We start from the raw sequence: 26,940 nt of genomic DNA, 5'->3' as shown, positions 1-26,940 counted from the left end.
TCTATTAAAGACTGTTTTTCTTTGAAGTGATCTGGCAGCTCGTGTGCTGAATTTGGAGGAAATAATGTGCATTGTTCTTCGTTATTTTGCTATCTTTTTACCTTCCAACGGCCGTTTTTCTCTGCACGGCGAGCTGCTATGATATTCGTTGGTGATTACATTCTCTCTTGCTGGCTAATAGTCGGTAGAAATGGATATTCGTTATAACAAACTAATGGTTATAAAAAAGTAATTAGGACTCCACATTCAACTTCGTTATAATGAGATTTGACTGTACTGGGGAATCTGGTGTAGCCCTGGTTGATTAGCTAGCCGAAATAGTAGACTTGCTTGGAGGCCTAATGAGGAAGATGGGCCGCCAGACGAACAGCCTCGCGAAATACCAACAGTGGCACAAACGCAGGAGAGTCTCCATTTGTTGCGAAATAGAGAGGTGTGTGCGGGCGGCAACCACACCTTCATAACCACGACTTGCCTGAACAAACTGGAGCAGGTATTCCTCGCGCTACCCAGCCAAAGCGCCCTACATAGCCAGCTGACTTACTTTTTTTGTGCATGAATACAGGTTTGTTTCACTGAATACCACTTTTGGGAAGTTGTCATGGCTAATTTAGCTGTACTTGCCGAGCTCTCATGGGGCAGTCACGTATATCGAATCACTGCTTATATCGAATTTTTTTGCCGCCCCACTGGCTTCGTTATAACGAGGTTATTCGAATTTTCTTCGAACGAACTTAGCAAGTCTGGAATCAATTATTTGTCACATGCTGCACAAAACAATGCAGGGTGTTATAGATTATTCCGAATTTCAATGTACCTATTTGGAATGAACAAATATACGTACATATGAGCGTGTATAATGCCCCAGTAGAGGTGGTTTCACTACAGTGTGCGAGTGCTATACCGTAAAACTACCCATCCGAGCCAAATTCGCTTTGCCACCGAGTCCCTCTTCAAGCTTAAGTGCCTATATAACAAGCAACTCAATTTCTTTTTTTTTTTTCACAATTTATACGCATGTTATATGAGATATGCGCTAAGCATAGCGACTTTTAAAGTAGAACACATTAAAGCTATACAAATTTTGCAACTATTCAAATTTGCGTCCACGTCACTTGAAACCGAAAAAGTGACATTCACACATGCCTAGATTACGTTCTATAAGATACCGTGCATGTTAGTTGGGTTTAGACAGAATGTCAGCTTCCTCAACTAGTATATGATGTACCTATACCAATTGAACTATTCAATTTGAAGTTGTCCGACCACATCACTACAGTCAAACACGGAAACACCGAACCCACATATACTGAATTTTCGGGTATATCAAACTTGCATGTTATCCCCTTAAAATTCCTTGGTAAAAGTACAAAAATTCGCACGTGTATATCGACCGGTATTTTTACCCACCTTTGCATATATCGAACGCCGCGCGAGTTGGACGATCCGCTCAGGCACTCCCCTCCCCCCCTTCCCCCTACGATCTTCGCAGCAGCACGGCTCCACGCGCAAGTTGGAATGCGCGCTTTAGCCCTCGCAGCGCCAGGCGACCTCCGCGCAGCACCACACCTCCGCCGAAGCCCAAAGCGCTCGAAAAAAGGTAAGGGTGAGAGGGCTTGGACTGCAGAATCTCTAACTTGCGGAACGGCTTTCTTTTTCGTTTCTCTTTCTCTCTCTCTCTCATGCTTTCTCCGCGGACCCCTTGCCTCAGAGAGCAGGAACGAAAGAGCAGACGTCCTCCTCCTGTCACCTTTTATTTTTTGTTGATGTTTTGCGAATTTTAATCAGCCAACCACAGCTTGCGCCTTTCGCTGTTGCCTTCCCAGGTGGTCATTGCCTGCGAGCGCTTTAAGGAAAGATTCGAGTAGAAAAATAGCAATTTTAGCGAAATTTCTCGTATTTCTGGTTTTTACTGAATTGTAATTCTCAACCCTTCTATCGGTGAAACTTTCAAAACGAAAGTCGCACGGAAAAATGCAAATAATGTGTATAAAAACGTCGCTGTGGCTCTAAATTTCGCGAATTTCCGCTAATATTGGCCACCTTTGAATGCGTGCTGCACCCCGTTGCAGCGCCGCCCGGCATAGCGACCAGTCGGGAAAGTTGCGTTTGGCCTTCTTTTTACAGCTCCGAAAGCTGCCAGTTTTGTACGTGAGCAAAAAAATATAAAAAACAAAGCTTTTTTACCACGGGGTTCGAGCGGTTTGAAACGCGCGGCACTGTCAGCCGCATCGCCAGTGGCTACCGAGTCGGTGTCGGCGGTGCGGTGACGGCCATCGGCATTTGGTCCGTCTGCTTATCTGCGCGTCTACGCATATTTACACAATGACAATCCCGAAAAAGTGCAACAAGAGACCACAGAAGTTTTGAATGAAGCACAAGTTCAAGGGATAGCGGCGCAGAGCACGTCGAACGACGCCGATGAAAGAGAACCAGCCTACGTGCGCTGGGCCTAGCTACAATGATAGTGGCTGCGATGAAGGGATCGACGCTGCGCTTTCTTTCGTCAGTGCCTCGGAAAAAAAGATTGGCTTCTTCGATAAAGACAAAAGACTGTGCTGTGAGGTTTGTGCGACGACAGTGTAGTGCGACACACTCTTGCTGACGGCACTTGTGGCAGGTGCCAGGCCCAGTTTGCGGTAATACAGTCGAGCCCACATATAACGGCTCCACTTAAAACGAACTTTCGCTTAAAACGAACAATATCCGCATGACCATCAAAATATACATTGTTTCAATGGCACAAAATCACACAACAAACGTCTCCGAGCGCCGCTGATCGGTTACAGCGAACGGAGTCAGCGGTGCCTACTTCCCGTGAAACCAATTTCGACCACCGATCAGGCATTGGCGAAGTGCCTATACATTCTTGTTGTTAAACGCCGACCTTGCCTCCGCGACCCTTTAGTTCTGGCATGTGTTGTGTGTGCGCGTCTTGCTGGCTCTTGGTGTGCATGTGTGATCATGGCGGCCGACAGGAGGGCTAGCACGCTTTTTCCTGCCGCTCAACAAAACGTCGAAAGTGTGACCACTTGGCTTGAGCGTAATCCGTGCATTAGGTGCCACGTTGCGGAGCGCTTGCTCATAGCTATTGACCACCTGGCAGCCAACTTGCCGCTTCGGGCGTCCCGGTATTTAGCTAAGCGTGGAGATGGTGAATATTTCGTGGGCAGCGGTGATGACTACATCCGCGCGAAACTGTTTTCGCAAGGCCGACTTCGTCGACGTCAGGCCCGATGCCGAGCCAGAAGCTTCCGAACTGCGGCGGCGATTTGTGGCGGCGCGTCGTGAACTCCGACCTGGGAGAGTCGGTGGGACATCTGTTGCAGTGGTTTAATTACAGCTGATGATGAGGCCGACACTGCGAAACCATGCACGGATTGGGCATTGTGAATGAAGTATGTGGCGAGACTGATGTGGAGGAATCGGATAGCGAGAATGACGAAACTTCGGAGCCAGTGCCTCATGCAGCTTATGCCATGAGCCTCGGCGAACGAGCACCCTGCTGTTCTAAATGAACTCGAGACCGCCCTTATCGCTTCTGCTATTCGAAACACGTGCATCACGGACTTTTTGGGGCAAAAAAAGTTTGCGTTTTCACTCGCAACTTTTTTAAAAGCCGTGTTTCATTTACTACGAACTTCAGGATACAGCGAACGGATGCCACGTCACGCTCAGGTTCGTTATAAGCGGGCTCGAATGTAAACAACTTACAGTTCGGGAGCCGGCAGAAAAGCGCAAGGGACTTTCGTCGCTCCTCGAACTTCATTGTGAAAACGGCGAATGCTTAGCGACTGTACTTTCACTTTCGTGCTCTTCTACGTCGCCGCATGTTACGGCGAACAACAGCAGCTGGGCGAGCTAACGGTACGACGAGGGGAGCTCCCGAGATAGTTTCGCCGTAAATGTGAAGGCGGTGGTGGCTGCATGCGCTGTTGGCATCGGGCATGAGCAACTGTCGAGATTTTGCAACTTACAGATGAGGAGCTCCCTGCTCGATGCATTCAAGAAAAAACTCAAAATGCGTCGGAATCCCTGAACAGCAAGATATGGCTACTTTGCCCCAAGACCAAGTTTGTCACCCGAATAGTTGTCAAGGCTGCCGCAACTATCACAATCCTCTGGTTCTATAAGGGTCATGCTAGATTCGAGCACATCCTGGAAGGGCTGAACATACTCCCATCTAGGGATCTAGTTGCTTTCAGCGATTCCTGCAATGCGAAGTGCATCAAAAGGATGTCCGGGCGTTTGACAGCAGAAGCAAGGGCCCACCGTCATCGTGGAGTGAAAAAGGCACAGCTCGAAGAGTGTGCTCGCGAGGACCATGAAGGCACAAGCTATGCTGGAGGACAGTTCTAATAACTTGTAGTGCTTCTCAAAGTTCTCTTGAACATTATGGCCAGAGATTATGCATTTCTGACAACTCTATGGTAAAAAAAAATGTTTCAAACTTTCAAATGCATTTTTCTCCTTTTGCAGTTTTGTGTCATCTGTGCTGCTTATGCACGCTAGTCCAAACTCTACGAAATTTTGCACATACATGATGGAGGTCTGTAGAGTGCAAGTATCTAATTTTGTTTCCAATGCTGCTTAGTTATGTTTTTCAATATATTAAGTAAAATTGAAAGCCCTTGGCAACTATAGCCATGGTAGATTTTTCTATTTTATTATTGTATTTTACCTTTTTACACATGAAACCTGTGTAGTTTTCCGCACTCTACAGTTCCAAAGGATCATAGTGGGCTAAATCTGCATGATTTATCTCGAAGTTTTATAGGTCAGAATTATCGCATAACAATGGCCATAATTTCGCAGTATCTGGGCTTCAGAAATAAAACCAAACAAGCTACATGAAAAAAAATGACATATTTGAAAAGAGGAGAAAATACTCTTTTAGCATGTCAATTTGTGTTCAATTCAGACTCTTATTAAAGAAAATCATTTTCCGAGTAGCATCTCCCCTTAAGTTTCTTCTGTTGTCACATCGCCTACATACCATTGCATGTGGACCATTTCTCTTTTGCATGCTTGGTGAGCAAAGCCGCTGCAAACTCCTTGTATTGTCAACTTCTCGTGTAGCTATGGCCAGCGGCAAGAAGCGCAAGACCCTTGACTTTGCGACGAAGTTGAAGGCTATTCAGCATGTTGAGGCAGGCGAGAAATGTTCGACCGTCGCGGACGACTTCGGGATACTACGGATCCCTTTCAGTACCTTGTTGAAAAACAAGGCAGATATCAAGGCAAAGGGGGCGAAGCAGCGAACGTCGGGAGCCTGTCATGTGCACGATTCTGCCCATGGGAATGTAGAAAAAGCACTCTATGCCTGGTTTTTAAATGTGCACACGAAGAACACACCAGTGGATGACCCAATGCTGATCGCCAAGGTCAAGTGGTTTGCCGCTGCACTCGTTGAAACAACTTCGCCGACAACAGCGGCTTGGCTTCACCGATTTAAGCAGCGCTACAACATCGTTGGCAAAAAACGAAAGCGAAGCTGTCAGCAACTAGGACATCCAGCAGTGGATGACGAAGGAGTGGACGGAAATCTCCGCAACATTTTCTGCCGCAGAGATCTTCAATGCCTGGCGAGACCTGGAGACGGACACAGTGGTCAACTGCTCTTGCAAGGCAAGCTTCGAGACGGCAGAACTTGCGGAAACCGGTGAAGACGACGAGTGCATAGACAACACATTTCGCGACTTGTCATCCCGCTTCCCAGCAGCCGTTCCACACTAAGTGACAGCGGACGACTTCCTGGAAGCAAACTGCAATGCCCAGGACGACAGCTCATGTGACGAGGACGATCGTCTGGACGAACGCATACTATGCCGCTGAAGTGGCAGCAGCATTCGGCAGTGGCGGCAGCATTCGCATCATTTGTTATTGTATCGGGCACATGGAGGAACCGGGCTGTCGCACCTGGACAGCCTTGATAAGATCGAGACTAGCGTCTTCAACATTTTAAAAATGAATATGCAGGCCAAGATTCGCGATTTTTTTCACGCAAATCAATCATTCTGTTGCAACGTGTGGGCAGAATTAGTTGTCATTCTTGAATGCGCCTATCGTAGGAGATGATCTGCTACAGGTAAGCTCTCGGAGCCTCTCTTCTTTATATCGAATTTTTCATATATCGAACTAATTCAAGATCCCCTTTGAGTTCGATATATCCGTGTTCGACTGTATTCACTTTGAATTCACTTTGTACCTCAAACTTTACTAGCCGTTATAAGGAACACGGATACAACGCACTTTAAGACACAACGGACCATTATTCAGCCCAAGTTTGGTTTGTGTATTAAGCTAATGAAACGAAGTTCACTTTTAACGTACCGCGATGCAATGGACTACTGACAACAGTGAACAGCATTTGCAGAAGTTTTCGAAATTGGGTGCAAAAAGTGTAACTTTGTCGTGTTCACGTGAGATGACAACAGACTTGACCACACCACTCTCTGCGCACTGATGCCACAGCAATGTTAAATTCTGGCTGGCAACACTAATGGCTTGCTTCATCATCATTAACATCGGTCAAGCCTCCATCCAGCCAAGGCAGTCTGACGGGACATTGGCTACGCCAATGTTTCAAGTGTTGCAGATGACTGAAATGCAGCGTAAAGTGATAGCATCAGTGCTCAAGAGAAAAGCGCTTACCAATCTCTTATCATAACTTTCTTTTTGAGTCTAGTGTTAACCAATGTTTTGAAAATAAGACATTCTGGTGCTCTAAGCAGGTGAGTTTTACTGTCAAAGTACACTAAAACCTCGATATAATGAACCCAGATATAACCAAATATTGGTTGTAACAAAGTAAATGAACAATAGTCTTGCAATGGATAAAGTGTTAGGAATATACCTCTACAACAAATTTTCAGATATAACAAACATATATTTCGGCGTGGTATGCAACTTCGTTAAAATCAGGTATCAGTGTAGAATATTAATTCAAAAAAAAAATGCCTTGGTGCCGCTCAGTTCAGAACTCACACCAACAATTGGATTGACCCACGAGCTGTATGCTGCGTGGGAGAAACAGCTCCCAGCGCCAACGGTTTACCCAATTTAAGGGCAGACTGGTCTTAGACATTTTTTTTTTTTTTTTTTCAGTGATCTTGATCAAACTGCACAGGATTATGCAGTTTTTTCTGCTGATTTCAAACATTTAAATTAGTTTTCCTGTAACTCATCATGTTCCTGAGATAATTTTAAGTTCACCCTCTATTGTTTAATGCTGCCATAGAAAAAAAAGTGCTTAATTAAAAGTGATATTTAAGATAGGCCAACATAGACTAATGGCTATAGATTGAAAATATGCAAGTTTTTTTTGTTTGCTTGTTTTTAGGCCTTTCTTGGTTATATTACAGCAAAATGAACTATCCATTTTCAAAAGTGGTTGGAATTGTGTTACAATTTTGATGATTATTTAATTAAAAAGGCTTGCGCTCTAAACTGTGCTCCCATGCTTGCATTCTACATACATAGAGGTTTCCATTGCAAAAAGAATTATTGTTGCACCTGCTCTAGCTTTAGAAATATTGAGGTCTCAAAATTGAACAGTCGTAAATTTACTTTTTTTGAGAAAAATAAAAAAAAACTAGAAACACACAGCTTCTTCAAAAAGCAAGAATCACGGTGCACATGTTTTGCAATCCTCATAAAGGGGCTCATAAATTTGTAGCAGAGCTTCTAACACAGATGCCGGCAAATTATAAAGAAGCCTCGAAGTCAGTTCCCCATTTTTTCGCAGGTTCTGCATGTTAACAGCACCAAGAATCTGCACAGTTAGAACGACATTACCACTTCCTGGTGTGTGAAAATTTGCAGATAGAAAAATACTTGCAGGATTCAAATACGTCAATTAAAAAAAATGAATATCTTTGTCACTTTTTGGTCCCAAAGACCAGCCTGCCCCCTTAAGGGAATACGCCTCCCGTCCACAAAAATAACAATTCTAAGCTGAACAACAGAAGTGGCTGAAAAAGCCTGCTATAAACTGAATAATTGGGCTAGGTTATGCTGCTCTGCAGGGGACAGATAGCATCCCTGCACTTACTGCAGCTGCACTCTGTTGTTAATCACAACTTGCAACGCAATCTTGTTAATAACAGCTGCTGGTGATCAAAGTCTTTTGTAGCCATGCTGTCAAACACATGCAACATGCATCAGCGGAACTGCCTGCCCCTAACTGCTGAGCGAAATCGAAATGATTTGTCATACGGCGACGTGCAGCCCCCCACCCCCCTCCTACAGTGTTAGATTGAATAATACAGACCCATTTTGCCACATCATGTCGGTTCGTTGTAACATGAGTACACTGTATTCACCCATCTCTACAAAAGACCGCAACAAAGCCCACTACGCCTGGCACATGCACAGCAGGCAGCACGAGGAATATAACGCATGGGCACAGTCAACAAATTTTCCATTAAGCGTTCTAAACAAACTAATGTAGGTGTAGCAGTGCCTTCTCAAGTAATCATGCTTTATTTTTTTTCCCACTGATGGCAGTCAATGAACACAGATACCACGACGATACGAAGTACATGTGCCTGCACACATGTAAATGGGAGGGCCAGTTTTCTGACCCTACTTTGATGCAACAGAGAATTTTTCCATATCAATGGATACCTCCCTCTTATTCAAGGAGTATTCAAGGCCCACACTGAAGAAATATCTGATACCCACCATAGGACACGGCTTTGTCGGCATGGGAAGGGCAAAGAAGTATCAGGGCCTTCATGTCCTGAATAAAAGAGAAAGCAAGAATGGGTTGGTAAACTTCACAACCAAAAATACTTCGAGCAGTACGAACGTAACCGCGCAGGCCACACACACAAGCACAACAAAAAGCCATACTCACTTGGAAACAACCATACGCTGCCGCACAGGGGAAATGGAAGATCAAGCCACAGTCTGGTAAGTGGCACCGAATGCTTGCTCCATACTTTTGACACCCACTACAAATCTGCAATCACAACAGAAAAAAAAAGAAACAGTCTTGAGAGTATTCAGTAATACAATCAAACCTCATTAAAACAAATGTGGATATAAGGAATTATCGGTTATAATGAAGTGAGTGAAGGATAGCCTTGTCGTAGTCATGAATAAATGTTTATTATGATTTTTCAAATATAACGAAGGGTTTTCATGGCAGATGTGACTTTGTTGTACAGTAAAACCTCGTTAAACCATACCCGCTTAAGGGGGGACGTGGCCCACGAAAACCGAAAAAAAAAAAGCGAAAAAGTCTGTTTTTGAAAAACTACAGTCAAACCTCAATATATCGAACATGGATATATCGAATTATTGCCTATATCGAACGGTTCCTATATCACGCGGGAAATCACATGCATTATTGATTTTTTTATTTCGAACAAAGTTTGACATATAATGGATATATCGAACTCAGCCACCCCAAACCGCCCGCGCTCCATTGACAGGCGGCGAGCTTTCCCGCAACTCTCGAAAGTAGCGGTAGAGCGGCGGGCGTTTACGAATGCTGCCCACATCGATGGCGCCGAGAGCGCCACTTTAACGTAGCGGCGTACAAGCGCGGCAGCCTTGCGGTAGAGGTTCTTGAGTGAGGAAAGTGAAAAGCGCGGAGCTGTTATTTTTTTGCAATACGAAGGCACCGACACGGCTTCGTGCGGGGGAAGGGGGAGTGGGAGGTAAAGGTTGAGGAGGAAAGTATAGGAGGGAAAGGACGCAGACGACTGTCTCGGACGCGGCCCGTGCTGCCGCCGGAAAAGGGAAAGCCATGGAGAGGAAAGCAGTCAGGCGCGCCGGCATGGGCGCGCCATGTGCGCGCTTTACACCCGGACTCACGCCGCAGCCTTGCAGCTTGCAGTCGTTGCAGTCTCTATGATGTCAACGGCACACTGCGCACTTGTTGCAAGCTCCTCCCCCGTAGCATCGGCAGGCATCGGTCGTTGTGCTCGCAGTGTACGTGCGTTCGGAGTTAGGCCTGTCGCGCGCTGTCGTGCGCGACAGGCCTAACTCCGAACGGCGGAGCTCACGGATGTGGAGTTTGTCGCCGAAGCTACTGCTGAGCAGCCAAATGAAGACTCTGCCGAGGTGGATCCCGCAAGCGCTGATGGTGCCCCGCTCCCGACATCAGCTGAGGTCGTAGCTGCCTTGGCCCTTGTGCGCCGCCACTGCGGCGCGATTGAAGGCACCGGCCTATCACTTATGGATCGCCTGGACTATATTGAGGACGCAGTCGTCAAACACGCCATGGCCAACAAAAAGCAGGCTACTCTTTTTCAATATTTTAAACCAACACAATAAATACTATGTTTGAATCTTCAAGTGAGTATTTACTGCACCACGCTTGAACGGTTCGTTGGTTGTTTTCAGCAAGCTGTTGACGCATTCTTTTCGTGATTTTTTTATATCGAATTCTGGATATATCGAGGTTCGACTGTATAATGTTGGGTTGTATGCAACATAAACTACCTATTCTGTAAACTTGAGCGCCTAATTCAACCACAATGTGCAAAAAAAAAGAAAACACGCTATTTTCTAAGCCGCTGCAGCGCCCAGAACACGCGCAAAAGCCAAAATCAAACAAAACTTCGCGTGGGCGCTATTCCGAGACCATGCGGCTGTCCCACTGGCTGTTGGTCTTGTTTTGACCATGAATTCCTTTCCTCTCGTTTGACGCCTTTCAAAATGGCGTCAACAACACGGTTGAGATGCTATTGGCGTTTCCCCTGAACGTGATGCGAAACACTTATTGGCTAGAGCAGCTCATTCATATCTCACGAGCGAAAGCGCACCCGCCATTGGCTGCTCCGCTGGAAGCGGGGGCGGGGTCCCTCTCGGCAATGGCATGGCTGGTGCGCTCGTCTCGCTCTTGCTGTCTGCTCCGTCTGCCTCAACAGACGTCTGCTTACCGGCCGCTTTTTTGCCTTGCACTGTATTTTCAATCAGTTTATCATTTTTTCTTTTTTTTTACCACAAGTTCTGTGCCCTTTATCTTTGTTGCTGTGCGTGATGCCGGCAACGAAGCCAAAGACAGTGTGGAAGTTCGGAGCACGGAAACGCGTTATGCGGCTTGCACGAGAATCGAAATTCCGCTTTTATGCTGCAAGTGACCAGTGCGTAGAGGCTTGCAGCGATGAAACTGTGCTGTCAGCTGCCACCAGTCCAGAATATGACACACCGTGTGTACCTGGAGCCACGAATGCATCGAGCGTGTCTGAGATCGCCGGATCTAACATGAGCTCTGAATCGGTGCCGTCGAGGATGACACCGAGTGTTGCTGAAATCGCCAGACCCAGCACTTCGTCTGCATTGGGGCCATCAAGCGTGCGAGGCCTGTCGACCCTTCATCTGCGAACTCATTTCCTAACTAAGGAAGAAATCGATGAGAATGCAAGACGTCGAGACACCGTTCGCGCTGAACTCGAATCTACGCCAGCGACGCAAAAAAAAAAATTTGAACTGATGCAGCTGCCTCTTGAAAGAGATGCCCTATGCCTGAAAAAACAATTGCAAACGGCACTTAGAGAATATGAAGGGAAGACAAAAGAGAAAAAGAGTGCACAGGGACACTTCAAGCTACTCTGCTGGAGCTTTTTGAGGAAAACACATGTGCCGAACTTTCAAAGCCAGTTTTTTTCAAAATGAATTTTTTGGCTAGTTGTGGTGCTGAGGAAAGCGATTTCTCAAGAACTGCTTATCAGATTTGTGCGCCGTTTCTTTTATTCTGCACCTGGATGATTTTGCCAGGGTGAAACAAGCTTCTTTTTTTTTTAAATTGGTGCTATTAATTATTAATAAACAGTTCATTATTTATAAATGTCCTATTTATTGGCTACATCAAATTCAAAGTTGCATAAAATTTTTTTGGAGGGCAAATTAAAAAAAAATGGCTCTTTAGCACCCTAGAATATCTATTCAGGGATGGCCACAGATAATTTCAGCATTCAGCAATGTCCTGCAATTTCTTCCCGCTCTTCCTCAGGCACACGTTATTCACCCAGTCAGACATCAATAACTCTAGAACTACTAAACACGATTTCATGAAGTTTCTTTAGTTTTATTGTTGTGAACATACCCTGAAAGTTTCATCAAGGTATCTAACAAAATAAAAAGTTCTGTTACCGGGGTAGTCTCCCCCCTTAAACAGTAGTTTCTTTTTAAAAGTAGTAAAGCCAAATCCCCGACTCGACGGCCATTGAACATAATGCATATTGTATCCGTATAAACCGTACCAGCTTATCGCGTATATATCGGTTAATAAATAGTTTTTTCAATTTTCGTTGCGCACTCGCCGCGGCATGTCGTGCCCCCCTGGGCCTCCAACAGAACAGCAAGCCCCAGAGATAGAAACATGCCTCGCTTGTTTGTGTTGATCATGATGGCGGCTGTGTTGGTGAGCACCATCTGTTGCATTTCCGCCACAAGAATTACGTAGCTTCCATAATTGGAAGTTCAGCCCTCGGCCAGCTGGACTTCTGGTGTTGTCCACGCGATGGCGCTTTGCACAAAAACGCCAACAATAATAATCTATGGTGAAGTTCCCGATGGATGGAAACTTAGCAGAATGAGCATGACCTATAAAGGAAAGGGGGACAAAGCTGACATAAACAACTACCGTCCTATAACAGTGACATCAGTGGTCTACAGGCTGGCGATGCAGATTTTAAAGGAAAGACTGCAGGCGTGAATAGAGGTTGAGCGGGTGCTGGGGGAACTGCAGAATGGGTTTCGGAAACACAGGAGGTTGGAAGACAATCTGTTCTCACTGACGCAGTGCATCGAAATAGCAGAAAAGGAACACAGGCCCCTGTGGCTAGCATTTTTGGATATCAAGGGAGCGTACGATAGCGTGGTTCAAGAGGAATTGTGGGGAATACTGGACACACTAGGCGTGGAACATGTAGTCACTAATCTTTTAAAGGATATCTATAAAGGTAACAAGGTAGTTATAAAGTGGGAAAAACAGGTATCCAAGCCTGCAGAGGTAAAACGAGGGCTCAGGCAGGGGTGTCCCCTGTCACCCTTATTATTCATGATGTACCTACAAGGATTAGAGGCCAAATTAGAGGGAACTAGACTGGGCTTCAACCTCTCTTTAGTCAAACAAGGAAAACTTATTGATCAGGCACTACCAGCATTAATATACGCAGATGATATAGTGCTAATGGCCAACAACAAGGAAGATTTGCAGAGATTGATGGACATCTGCGGTAATGAGGAAGATAGGTTAGATTTTAGATTCAGTAAGGAAAAATCAGCAGTCATGATTTTCAATGACAACGAAGGTAGTGAGCTTAGAATAAAGGAGGTCACGCTAGAGATAACAGATAAATACAAATATCTGGGCGTATGGATAAGCAATGGGACCGAGTATCTGAGGGAACACGAAATATATGTGACGACTAAAGGGGAACACGAAATATACGTGACGACTAAAGGTAACAGGAATGCAGCCGTCATGAAAAATAGGGCACTGTGGAATTACAATAGGTATGATGTTGTGAGAGGAATATGGATAGGGGTCATGGTTCCTGGGCTGACGTTCGGCAATGCGGTCTTGTGCATGAGATCAGAAGTTCAAGCAAGATTAGAAATTAAGCAACGTGGAATAGGTAGGCTTGCTTTAGGAGCTCACGGGAATACACCAAATCAGGGAGTACAAGGTGATATGGGATGGACATCGTTTGAGGGCAGGTAAGCTAGCAGCAAGATAAAATTTGAGAAGCGATTGAGAGAAATGGGGGAAGAGCGTTGGGCTAGGAAGGTTTTCAGCTACTTGTACATGAAGAATGTCGATACAAAATGGAGGAAGCGAACCAGGAAATTGACTGGTAAATACTTAGAAAACAGCAGGTGGCCAAACCAAAAAGAACTATCGGTTAAGAAGAAAGTGAAGGAAACGGAGACTGACATATGGAGAATGGGCATGATTAAGAAGTCCGCACTAGAGATCTATCGAACTTTTAAGCAGGAAATTGCCAAGGAAAGGATCTATGATAATACTCGGGGTAGTTCTCTACTGTTTGAGGCCAGGACGGGAGTACTGTGAACCAAGACACATCGGGCCAAATACGAAGGGGTAGACACAGTATGCAGTGCGTATGGAGAGGAAGAAGAAACTGCCGAACACTTGATAATGTTCTGTAACGGGCTTCACCCTACAGTTCAGGATGATGGCGCAGAGTTTTTCAAAGCACTGGGGTTTAGGGACCGGGAGGGCAAAATAAACTTTAAGCGGGTAGACTTAACTAGAAGGAGGTTATCTAATTGGTGGCTAAAGTCAAGGCACGAGTGAAAATTAAACTCTTCACTGCAAAGTACGAATCCTCAAACTCACTTTTTAAGGAAAAATAAATACCGTATAATGCGGAATATAGGTCGAGGCGGAATATAGGTCGACCCCCTTACCTTGACCAGCAAAAAAAAAAAAAAGAAAAACGCGGAATCGTTCACTGCTTCACTTTAGTCAGTCCTCACAGTCCTCCGAGCTGTCGGAGCTCTCCGACGACGACGACTGCTTGTCACTAGCCGCCTCCCACAGCATGTCGTCCTCGGTGCCGTCGAGAGCGTTGCTGATGCAGCACTTCTTGAATGCGCGCACCACCATCTCTTCAGGCAGAGACCTCCATGCCTCGGAGACCCAACCACAAACTGTCGCGAGAGGTGGCCTGCGCAGCCGGCCTGTCGGGGTCCGCGGGTTGTCGCCAGCCATCCATTCGGTGTACAGCGCACGCACACGGTCTTTAAAAGGTTTATTGAGGACGACGTCCAACGGTTGAAGTGTTGATGTCATTCCTCCCGGAATGACGACAAGATCCGTCCTTCCGTCGCGAAGGCTCTCCTTCACCGATGCTGTCAAATGCCCGCGAAATGCATCCAACACGAGCATGTTCCGGCGCTGCAGGAGGGCTCCGGGCCGCCGGTTCCACACTGTGCGGATCCATTCGCGCATTAGGGCCTCGTCCATATACCCCTTCTCGTTGACGCGGACGACGACATCCCGCGGGAAGGCCTCCTTCGGCATCGTCTTCCGCTTGAAGATTATGAAGGGGGGCAACTTTCTGCCGTCGGCCGTGCAGCAAAGCATAACGGTGAAGCGCGAATGCTCGCTACCGGTCGACAAAAGCCTCACCTCTTTTGCCCCGCGTTCACAAACAGTCGTGGACGACGGCATGTCAAACCACACCGGCGTTTCGTCGGCGTTGCCGATCTGGCCTAGCATGTAGCCATGCTGCCGCCGGAGGTTGTTCACATAGAGTTGAAACTCTATCAATTTGTCCTCGTACATCTCCGGCAGCTTCTGGCATATCGACGTGCGCCGTCGAAGCGCAAATCCTTTGCGTCGCATAAAGCGACGGACCCAATAAATGGATCCCTTGAAGTCTTTCTTTGACAGGCCGGCTTCACGGGCGAGCTCGACGGCTTTTGAGCGAATGAGCTCCGCATTCACGGGAAGGGATTTGGCACGGTACTCGCGGACGAAATCCGCCACTTTGTCCTCGAGTTCCGGGTGCACAGCTCGGCGACCGCGAAACGACGTCTTCCTCGCGTTACACACTGACAGTTTGGATTTTTGGTTGCGCCAGTATCTGACGCTTTTCTCGGACACTCCAAACTGCCGCTGTGCCGCCATGTTGCCATTCACTTCCGCGAATTCTATAACTTTTCTTTTAAACGCGGCGGTGAACTGGCGCCGCGTCCCGGTATTCATAGCTGGTCGCAGAGTAAAAGTCGCCACTCTCTACGAACACGAAATGAACAAGAAAAGAAAAATGGCGTCGGCAGAGGCGTCGGCCCATGGAGGCGATGTCGATGCTGATGCCCAAAAAACATGCGACACTCCCTGTTGCCAGACGATCACTTTGTTTATGCCAAGGGCCGGTATATAGGTCGAGGGGTGACTTTTTAGCGAAATTTTTTGGAAAAAATCTCGACCTATATTCCGCACTATACGGTAAATATAGTTTTTGGTTCATTAGGTATTACGGCTTGGTGGCGCCAGCCACCGCCCGATCTAAAGGGTACAGCCATATCCATCCATCCATCCATCCATCCAACACGGTATGCACTTGTTTTGCTTTCTTTGTTCTTTTGGTGCCGTGTATACATGCTCTCTGGTTGTTGCTGTACAGCTCTCGCGTTGTTTTTCACGTGTTGTGTATGTGTGCTTGTGCTGCTTCGTACTTGCGTCATGCCGAAGCTGGGACAAAAGCATCGAGTACTGAAAATAGAAGAGAAACTGGACATAATTCGTGCTATTGAAATTGGCACGAAAAAATCAGTGCTGGCACGCGAAATGGCCTGCCATTAACCACAGTGTGTGGAATTTGGAATTCCAGAGAGAAATTGCTTGGCAGTGCTGCAGCAAATGAAGAAAGGTGCCGGCTACGCAGTTCGTCGTTTTTGGATGAAAAGGAGGTGCTGGTGAAGTGGCTAAAAGCTGCACGGTCGAAAAATCTGCCTATCAGCGGAACCCTTCTTGTGGAGAAGGCCCTAATTTTTGCCTCGCAGCTCAACCATGACAACCTCGTGTGTAGCAATGGCTGGCAAAGTTAACTTCGTGTGTAATCATTCTTCCGTAGCAATGGCTGACTGGCCAGATTTAAGGCGAGGCAGGGCATGTCACAGAGAGTCCTCCTTTCTCGATGCAGAGGGTAGCAGCGGAGACGCAGCTGTTGCCGTCTTTTTTAAAGCACAGAGAGGGAAATCACTTTGCACCGCGGCGACGCTTCTCGGTCATGTGACCCGCTGAGCGCTTACTCAATCCTCTCCCCTGGCTGTGTGAAGAAAACGGCTCTCTCGGGTGCGCGTGGCGTGGCCATAAGGTCAGCGCAGTAGTTTTCAAAGAGACGCGCCGAACGAGCGTCAAACTCAGCAGAAAATGATATACAGTCGAGCCCGCTTATAACAAACCTGAGCGTGACGCGGCATCCGTTCGCTGTATCCCGAAGTTCGTAGTAACTTAAACATAGCTTTTAAAAAAATTTGCGAGTGAAAACACGAACTTTTTATGCCCCAAAAAGTCCGTGATGCACGTGTTTCGAATAGCAGAAGCGATAAGGGCGGTCTCGAGTTTTAAAACGGCAGGGTGCTCGTTCGCCGAGGCCCGTGGCATAAGCTGCATGAGGCACTGGCTCCAAAGTTTCGTCGTTCTCGCAATCCGATTTCTCCAAATCGCTCTCGCCACGTACTTCATTCGCAATGCCCCAATCCGGGCACGGTTCCGCAGTGTCGGCACCATCATCGGCCGTAATTACACCATCGCAACAGATGTCCCACCCGCTCTCCTAGGTCGGAGTCGACGACGCGCTGCCACAAATCACCACCGCAGTTCGGAAGCTTCAGGCTCAGAATCAGGCCCGACGTCGATGAAGTCGGCCTCGCGAGAGCAGTTTTGCGCGCATGTAGCCATCACCACCGCCGACGAAATATTCACCATCTCCACAGCTGAATATAGAGATTCCCGAAGCGGCAAGTTGGCTGACAGGTGGTCAACAGCTATGAGCAAGCCCTCCGCAACGTGGCACCTAACGCGCGGATTACGCTCAAGCCAAGTGGTCACACTTTCGACGTTTTCTTGAGCGGCACGAAAAAGCGTGCTAGTTCTCCCGTCGGCCATCGTGACACACACGTACACCAAGAGCGAGCAAGACGCGCACACGCGACACACATGCCAGAGCGCGTGGAACAGCTCTGGGCTCATTTCCAATCAGAAAACGAAACTAATTCGAGCCAGCGTGACGGGCGTCGCGAAGCGGTGGAGACGGGCGAAGGGGTTGGGATCAAGAGAGGTGAGCAGACTTGCGAGAGAAGGGCAAAAAGTTGCGATAAAGAAAGGGGAGGATGCGGCGGGAGGGCGACCTTGATAACCAAAGCACACGGGAAGAAGGGAGGTTGGGTAGCTTGCTTGAAAGGTCCGCGAAACTCGCAAGTAGAAAAACTTGGAAAGAGCGCATGGCCGCCTGAATCGGTGTGCGCGGCGGTGTTCGAAGAATCAGTGGCCGTAGTAAAAAAATCGTTTCGTTGCGCCGGCGGGTTTGCGTGGCCTCACGAACTTCGATATTTCGTGATTCGTTCCGTGCAGATTAACAGCCGTTTTCGCGGTTCCGCATGCGCGCGGAAGGCATGCTGAGTTGAGTGCGAAGTGAGCAAGAACAAGTCCTAAACACGAAACGAATGGCAAATTATCAGAGTCGGTGGGGTAGCGTACGCGCATGCACTAGGCGCAGACTATCGGAATACAGTCGGTGGCCGACGATGTTGGCAAATGGTCTGGTAACTCCAGGTCCGCGACGCCACCGACAGTACCGGCGTTCAAAAACAGGGTAGATGGCCGACCGGTCTTCGAGAGACCGGTGGCACTGTGAAAACATGGGCCTCGTCTGTCGATAAGGGGTGCTCAGAGTATCAGGGGGACAAAGGACGGAGGGGTGCGTAACAAGAAGCGGTCGGGGAGAGCGGCAACTAGAGGGGCGCGGAGGCAGGGTTGGCGTTTAACAATAGGAATGTATGCGCACCTCTCCGATTCCTGATGAGTGGTCGAAATTGGTTTCCCGGGAAGTCGGCGGCTGTAATTGATCAGCGGCGCTCAGAGACGTTCGTTGTAAGTGCGATTTTGTGCCATTGAACCAATGTATATTTTCATGGTCACGCGGATATTGTGCGTTATAAGCGAAAGTTCGTTTTAAGTGGGGCCGTTATAGGCGGGCTCGGCTGTACTTAATACACTATCGTAGTTTTTTTTTTTTTGATAGACTATTTGATAGACTAATTTAGTTTATTATATCCATTTAGCGATCAATTTTACTTGGTTATAATGAGGTTTAATATGCATGCTTCTTAATGGAGCTTTAAAGGGAAATTTAATTTATATCCATTAGTTCATTATATCCTGTTGCGTTATGAGGTTTGAGTGTAACAACTCATTTTCGTGTAAGACGCAACTTTGTTATAATGAGGTTTAAATCTAGTGTATTTTTTTGGTGAAGTTCAGGGAAAGTCTCAGCCCCATGACACTCTAGATATTTAGTAAGTACGTCTCTGCTCTTTGAACTCAAGGGTTAAGATCACTGGGCCTAGATGAGGCTAAACACCCTGCTCAGTGTGTTTGCCTGTGCGAAACAGCCAAGCCTGCTTTGTGGGGCAGTTTTCTTTTTGTTTTGTCTTTGACGAGGTTGTCCCGGGATGTCACATAAAACACAAAACAAAACTAGCAGCCAAGAAAACAGAAAAAAAAAAAGAACCCAATGCCTATGCAACAGTTCAGGTCTCACAGACCAATCCCCCAACTGTGGGATTCGCATGGCTCTGATAGGGCTCGGCTATTACAGCACTACTTGAAAAAATCCTCGCAAATACTATTACGGTACATCACTGCAAATAATACGGCAAATCGCCAGGCTCAGAGGGTTTTATCAGAACCACTTAAAGGCCAACTCATACCTGGGACATGCCATAAAAGACAGCTTTGTCAACGTGAATGAGACTGTCATCTTCTCCGGGGCAAACACCTTCTGACCATGCAGCACAGTTTCGATGAACGTAAGTGTGGCCTGCAAGAAAGAAGTTCAGGATTGATGAACATGAATGGACTGATGACGCAGCACTATGCATGGTGAACCTGTGATTCATCTTTACATATATGCTACTGAATTAGTAATACCTGCAGTGCTTGTTTGTTTTTTTGTCAGATTTAAGCTATGCACGGTTAGTTTTTTATTTACTATAATGCATGCCAGTCACAGCAAGAAATGCTAGGCAATGTTTCCCAGTACTTCCAAAAGAACATCGCCATTACCCTTTACACCTACTGCCAGGCGAACCGTATACATCAAATTCAAGGCTACAATTATTACAATGAGTGGTACAGTAATACCTCGTTAACTCGAACTCGCATATCTCGAAAAATCGGCCAAGTAGGAGCTTTTTCCTGCAGCAAAGATTTTTCCATACATCCCATGTATATTTTTCCCTCTACCTCAAAGTGCTTTTGGGTCGGATTGCGGATAACTCTAAATCTTGACTGGGAGTGAAACCAAAACTCCGCCGACAAATCATTTCACAAGACTTGCGCGATGCTGCCATGCCTGAAGTCCATCAATTTTTTTTCTTATTTAGCCGTGCCTGCCATTATGTAGATGCTATATGTGAATGTGAAATCTCAGCCCAGCGACATATCATTTTTGTCAAGCAACCCTGTGGCACTTCACGTGACACATGCGCTGAGCAGTGAGGCCCTCTGCCCACGCTTGCCATAGTTTGTCTCGTTTGCTTTGTGCAGCGCACGTCATTTTCCCTGACGTGTAATTTCAGTTCATCTGCGCAAACTACCGTATTTACACGATTGTAAGACGACCCTTTTTTTCAAATTTGACAATTCAATGTTGGGGGGTCGTCTTAGAATCGAAATCGAACCATGTACCTTAATATCGAAATCGAACCATGTATTGTCATCTCGAATACTTTCCCGCTCAACCCAAAGCGCATAGTTTTCCGCGTGCTTATACAAAAGCTTTTCTTTTTTTAGCATCTACTGCGCGCATTACGAGTGCCTTTATGACGAGCGCACAACTCTTGAGGGAGCACCGGTAATCGATGGAAGAGCCGCCGTAGGGGGGTATTGGTAGTTGACGGAAGAGCTCCTCTTTGTCGGGGCAGCTTCAGCCTCTCGACGTGGGGGTCAACAAGCCTTTTAAAGACCTCCTACGCCGCGAATACAACGAGTGGATTTCGTCAGGAAGCCGCGAACTTACGCCAAGCGGGTGTGTGAGGAGAGCCTCCCTGGCTACTGTGTGCGGGTGGGTCCTCTCCGCATGGGCGGCCGTCCTACGCGATGCCGTGGTGCGGTCGTTCGCGAAGTGTGGACTCACACTTGACGACGACGTGCTGTGGGACTGCAGCAGCAATGACGGCAGCAGCACCAGCGAGGACGACTCCAGCGACGATGAATAATCCTCCGCAACCACGTGAATAAATTTCCCTTGTGTAAAATGCGCGCGTTCTTTTTTTTTTTTTTTTATAGATGCGATTTTGGGGGGGCCGTCTTACATTCGAGTCGTCTTACAATCGTGTAAATACGGTACGTGGTACGGATTTTTTGCGGACTGTGAGTGTAGTGCTCGTGACTTTCTCTGAGGTGCAATTTCCGTTCATCTGCACAAACAGAGCGGTACGGATTTTTCGCTAACTGTGAGGTGCGTCAACTTAACGTGAGTGCGGCAAGCATGGCGTCACAGCAGTACAAGTCGCGAACGCTAGAAAGAAAGTTTCTTTAATCAAGGAAGTGGAGAAAGGAGGCGAAATGAAATCGAGCATTGCGCAGGAATTCCACATCACTTTGTCTATGCTTTTGACGGTGCTGAGAAACAAGCAGAAGGTGCTGGATGGATTTCAGCAGAGCTTTTCCAGCCAGCGAAAGCAGGTTTGAGGGTCGAAGTTCCCAGACGTTGAAGCGGCTTTGATAGTATGATTGTGAAATGACAAGTCAGTGCACGGCGAGAGTGGTGCTGTCGACGCAGCCACTACAAACAATTGGCGCAGCAGCCACATCGCCAAGTTGCGGGAGAGTTACATTGACGGCTACATTTTCAACCTTGACGAGGCAACAATGTTTTATCAAATGTTGCCAAGCTGCACCTTCACACCGAAAGGTAGAGCGTGCTCGGGAGTGAAACAACGAAAAAACAGGGTGACTGTCCTTTTTGAAGCAAATTATACAGGTGAAGAGGAGTTGCCATTACTCACAACTGGAAAAGCTCTTAAGCCTAGGTGCTTTAGAAATGCCCGGCTGCCGATTGGCATTATCTATTGCGCAAATAGAGCAGCGTGGATGACTGCTACTCTTTTCGAAGAGTACATTTGAGCTATAGATAACAAGATGGCCAAGAAAAACAGGAAAGTCCTGTTCATTGTTCACAGACTGCCCAGGCGACTGCTAAATAGAGAATTTCGAGGCAGTGACAGGCGAGTCTCTGCCTACAAATATGACGTCTGTGCTGTAGCCGATGGACCGGCATGTCAACGAAGTGGCCCGAAAAATATACCCAGAATCTTTTCTACAGAAGTTTGTTGTCTCACAAAAAAGGTAAAGGCTGAGAAATTGACCTGCTGGGAGCAGTACACCTCCTCAGCAACAGTTGGAAGCAAGTTCGCGCAGTGACTATCGCCAGCTGTTTTGTGCACAGTGGGTTTCCACGTGCCACCAGTTTGCCAGAGGCTGAGACAGCCGAGACAGATGACTTCATCGACTGTGAGGAAATCAAGCTTACAGGTAATGGTGCCGCCGAAAATGACGTGACTTTTCTGGAGTACGCATTGTGTGAGCAGGATATGGCGGTGACCAGAGAAATGGCGGACTCCAAAATAGTTTAAACGGACAATAACGTAGGGGATGGCGTAGACCACAGCGCTAATGAATTAGCTCGAGAGGTGCCGACATCTTCCAAGACGAGAAATTTGCTGTACTTGCTTCAATATAAGGACGAGTACAGTGGCGGGAAAGATCGACTGATGCAATGCTTCAAGAAGCTGGAGGACACCTTCCTAAGCCCGAGTACGACCGCAAAACAGATGAGCAATAGGCAGTTTTTCTCTGCTATATAAAATGTCAGAGAGGCAAAACCCAGCTGGTTAAAGTGTCTTGTATGTTATTTTTGTCTTTTTTAAACCTGCATGAGAAGAAAGATCAGGAAATGACGCAGAAGAAGCGGAAAGTTGTAGTGATTTTTTCGAAAAGCTCTCATTTTTCCCGACATTAGTGCAATTTCGCTCATCTTGAAAACCCGTTTATCTCAAAATGTTCCCTGGTTTTTACAACTTCGAGTTAACGAGGTATTGTATAACATGTCTATCAAATAATTGTCATCTGAGACAGTATAGAAAAATGGTGAAGAGGTTTTAAATATCCGTTTCTTCACAAATCCAGTTTACTTCAGCAACAGCTATGCAACAGATGATGTTGCTGATCAGTAAGGCTACAGTGCAGTAGACTAACTAAATAGGAATTTCAATTAAAATGAAATTGCTTTTTAATTAGAACAAGTGCTACAATACTTACCACGTCACTTCTTATTTTATCAGTTTATTTTTTGCTGCTTCACCTAAGCCCCTCCTGCTTGGGCCCTTACTTAGGCATGCAGGATGTCACAAATGAATAAAATAGGTAAACTAAAACAAGATTGCTTTCGTGCTTGAAGTTTGCATTCCTGTTAATCCTTCAGTAAACAAAACTCCTTGTTGAATGTATGTTATTTTCCTGGCCTCTTCATTTAAGAGGGGAGGTGGCATTGAAAAACACTTTTTTATTTGTTGACCTACAGCAATGAAATTTGGCATGCATACTCATAAGTGTCTCGAATAGGGAAATATGCAGTTTCATCATGATACCTTCAGTAGTTCTCAAGTTACATAATGCTACGCGGTCCAATTACATGGTCTGCTCGTGGAAAGCCTAGCGCTGTAACAAAACATGCCAGGAAGCTGCGAATGGTGTTGATCTTTGCTCAAAAGAAAGCTACAGGGTATGGCACTCTCGAAATTCTTTAATAAGTTCTCTCTTTTTTTTTTTTTTAGCGAGATCATCATGGCTGCCGAAACACATTGTCAGAAACAGTGGCACGGACAAATCATCGTCTAGAAAAAAAACAGGGCCATAAAACAGAAATTGAAGATTGCTGTACCCACAAGTAGTAATCAGGGATTCAGGAAAAAAAACAGCATCAAAATCGGTCCAGTCATTCTCGTGCTACTCTTTCCACGAGCACTAGACAATATCCAAAACAGACTTGTGAGAAAAAGCCTGTCGAAGTTTTCGACAGGCTTTTTCTCGTTGGATATTGATGAAAATCGGCACAGACACTAAGAATGACCTTACAGTGCTTCCATAAAAATTTTGAAGCGATACCACAAATACTTTAGGAGAGGCAAATTTTTTCTTCATTGAACCACATGGAGGGGATGAGCATAATGTCAAAAAAAAAAAAAAAACAGTATTGAGAAAGCTGCGTTTAAAGTTTCAACTTTTCTTTACGTCTCTAAGACACCTAAAAATTGTAATCTCAGGTTTTTCTTGCGATATTTGACTTCTTTTCATGACTTACTCTTTTTCATGATTTACAAAGAACAAGTATGGATTTCAAACCAAGTTCTTTCTATGAAGGAGTGGTGTGATAGGTATGACAGAAAAGATTGTATTGAATAAAACCATATACTGAAATCATTACACATTTTTTTGTGCTGAAGTTGTAATTAGTGTAATTAAGTACTTGATTACAAATATTCACTGAACTTTGCCTTATTTGAAGAGAGGTTTATTGCATCAGAAAAATGGATCACACCATGAAGGCCTATGCCTTCTTTTCAAATAACAAAGTTATGGGCAGAAGACTGGTGGAACAGGAATTTTTAGCAGTATAATTAATGACGCGAAACGGGCATATAAAAATTCGTGCCCCTGATTCATACATGCTCTTTTGCCGCTCTAGCCGTGAAACACATCATCAAACAGCCGGTCGCGGAAACTCTAATCTACAGCAATTCATTAACCTCGGAACATTCATAGACGTTCGTGGCGATATCAAGCACGGCTCCAAGCACGTCTGAATCGCATCACAAAAGCTTATTGACGGCACTCCATATGACCGTGGGGTGCGCGGCCACGTGGACAGTGCAGCCGGCTCGTAATGCACTTGCCGGCGGCGTTCGGTGACGATGCGCGAAATGTGTAACTACGATGACAAAAAATTGGCGCGCACTACGCTTAGCATCGCATTTTCTAATGACAACGCGCGAAACTGCTAGCCGCTCTTCCTAGCAATACTTGGCAGTGAAGGGGGGGGGGGGGGGGGGGGCGAACTTGACTGTGTTGTCCGCTGCCGATGCGTAAAATGCCCGTATGTGATTCAGAAGAGCTAGCGAATGATGTGCTACATTCCTTGCGAAGAAGCACGTCGCCAAGAGTGCGCTAGCGCGTCGTTCCTGCCCGCAGCCTCGCGGTCGGCGAAGTTAAGGCTAAAAACGACTCCGATGACGCGCGGCGCTCGTAGTAACCTGATCACGCATCCGCTTAGTGCTCGTAACTAAAGTGTAATTATATCTTAAGTGATCATCAAGCCGTGAACACGTCACGAGGTAGCGATTTTCGAGAGCCATGTCCTCGCGACGCACAAGCACCAGACGACGATCTCCCGGAGCGAGCATCGGGCCAATGGCGAGGCGAGCTGAGGCAACATGGCAGCCACGGCCAATCAAGGGCCTCAAAACGACCTTCAAACATTTGCTTTTTGTGCGCTTGTTGTTAAAGGGAGGAGCCAGCTGAGGCAGGAAAATAAACACGTAGAAATGCTCTTTCGGATGAGCCCAAGAGGCCAGCTCCCGGCCCAAGCATCGCGACGCTATAATTTTTTGAAAATCGCTGTTTTCTCGCCATTTCCAGAAAAAGTTTTGCTACCTTGGTTGGTGAAACGAATTTTCCAAAGCACTTCTGCGCGGTTTTCAGTGTATATATCTTGGAACCAGATAGAAAAAGGGTTCCAGAAACTGAGAACTTGAGTTTAAAAAAAATCGATTTTCTTGCCATTTTTCCCGATCCCAAAGCCGCGTCCCCCTTTAACAAGAGCCGACAATGCTTCCTTACCAGAAGGCTCAAACAGTGTCCCAACATCGGGCTCCTCCACAAAGCCCACTGTTAGCATCTCTTCAGTGCTGCTGGCAGGCTTGAATTCCGCAGACAGTCGGGCAAATGGTTTTCCCCTGAAATACATGACACGAGCCTATGCAAAAAGCTTCCAATTGTGCAAAGACTAACAAGAACAAACAAATAAAAAATTATATAAGACCACCGACAAGCTTTCCTCTCTTTGTCATACCTCTGATGAAATGACGTCAAATCAACCTAGATTGATGCAGCGTTCATTCGCAACTATTTTATCTCTCCCACACACTGATTCAATGGTAAGTGGTTATTCATTTAAAGCACAAAATAGATGCCATCCTGCGATATTTTAAATTTCATCGTAGGATCCCTAATAAACTGGTACTCACATTAGCATGATTCTAGTGCACCCTAAATTTGAAGGTCCTGGTAATTTTACATTAGAAAAACTCAATATCAATAAAAGTTACACTAACTTTAAGTTTCAGTCCGATTGGCTGAACAATAGCGTGTTTGTGATATGTGGGTTCCCAATAAAAATAATGAAGTGCACAAGAACAGGTTTTACTGTCAGCACAGAAACCACGGCCAATGAGAGAAAGCATTCAATTTATTCAATGCAGCAACAGTCAAGGCCACACACAGTACCTGGACAGCCGAAGCCCTTTGCCGCCCCGACGCAGGGGAGGTGTGGTGCTTCCTTGCGAGGCGGAGGGGCGCTCCTCGCTGGATGACGCTGCCCTCTGCACCAGTTTGGCCGCCCTGCGGAATGGCTGGAAGCCCAGGGTAGGCTCGAAGCGCACCAGCTTGCCCTGACCCATGGAGCGGCCTTCAGCCAGGTTGCAAAGAGCGCATACACGGTCAGACCTACATTTAGAGAAAAAATGAAAAGAGCCGTCGAGCCGTCACGGTCCATTAGATGCAGACTCCGAGAGGAACACCAATTTCCGCTTTGCAGATATTTAGCTGTTTTAGAAATCTGGCACCTATCACAATTTTGTCGCCATATTTTTTATGTGAGAAGTTACCAAGCCCAGTGGCACACTTGACAGCACAGTTTTAATAAAATTTCCTTTCTTTATTTATGCATACATGGCCCCGAACGCAGTACTCACCCTTCTGGTGAGAGCTCATCTTGCTTGTAATGTGGAGATTCTCCAAGGCCAGACTGATCGTAATGTGCTGCAGCAATCAAAGCAAGAGTACAAAGAATCACATTCATGTCACATTTAGAAGAGACAAAAATTTTAGTAACTGTTTGTAGTAACGATAGTTATAGCGCGAGAACAGAACGACGACAAAGA

At 46.3% G+C, this 26,940-nt stretch overlaps 1 protein-coding gene across 7 annotated transcripts in view; it reads right to left on the bottom strand.

Annotated features, from left to right (window-relative positions):
• LOC119172383 (uncharacterized) overlaps positions 1–26,940 on the bottom strand; it is a 296,020-nt gene that overhangs the window by 252,501 nt on the left and 16,579 nt on the right. For all 7 annotated transcript variants that reach the window (XM_075893680.1, XM_075893684.1, XM_037423449.2 and 4 more), the window contains exons 4-9: positions 26,752–26,818; positions 26,285–26,503; positions 25,619–25,734; positions 19,429–19,538; positions 8,861–8,965; positions 8,686–8,743 (exon numbers count right to left, since the gene is read on the bottom strand). In XM_075893680.1, the coding sequence (XP_075749795.1) occupies positions 8,686–8,743; positions 8,861–8,965; positions 19,429–19,538; positions 25,619–25,734; positions 26,285–26,503; positions 26,752–26,818 (675 nt within the window). The remainder of the gene's footprint in view (positions 1–8,685; positions 8,744–8,860; positions 8,966–19,428; positions 19,539–25,618; positions 25,735–26,284; positions 26,504–26,751; positions 26,819–26,940) is intronic.

Source organism: Rhipicephalus microplus, chromosome 4, assembly GCF_043290135.1.
Source record: "Rhipicephalus microplus isolate Deutch F79 chromosome 4, USDA_Rmic, whole genome shotgun sequence".
Lineage (NCBI taxonomy): Eukaryota > Metazoa > Arthropoda > Arachnida > Ixodida > Ixodidae > Rhipicephalus > Rhipicephalus microplus.
This window is presented reverse-complemented; position numbering and strand designations above follow the sequence as displayed.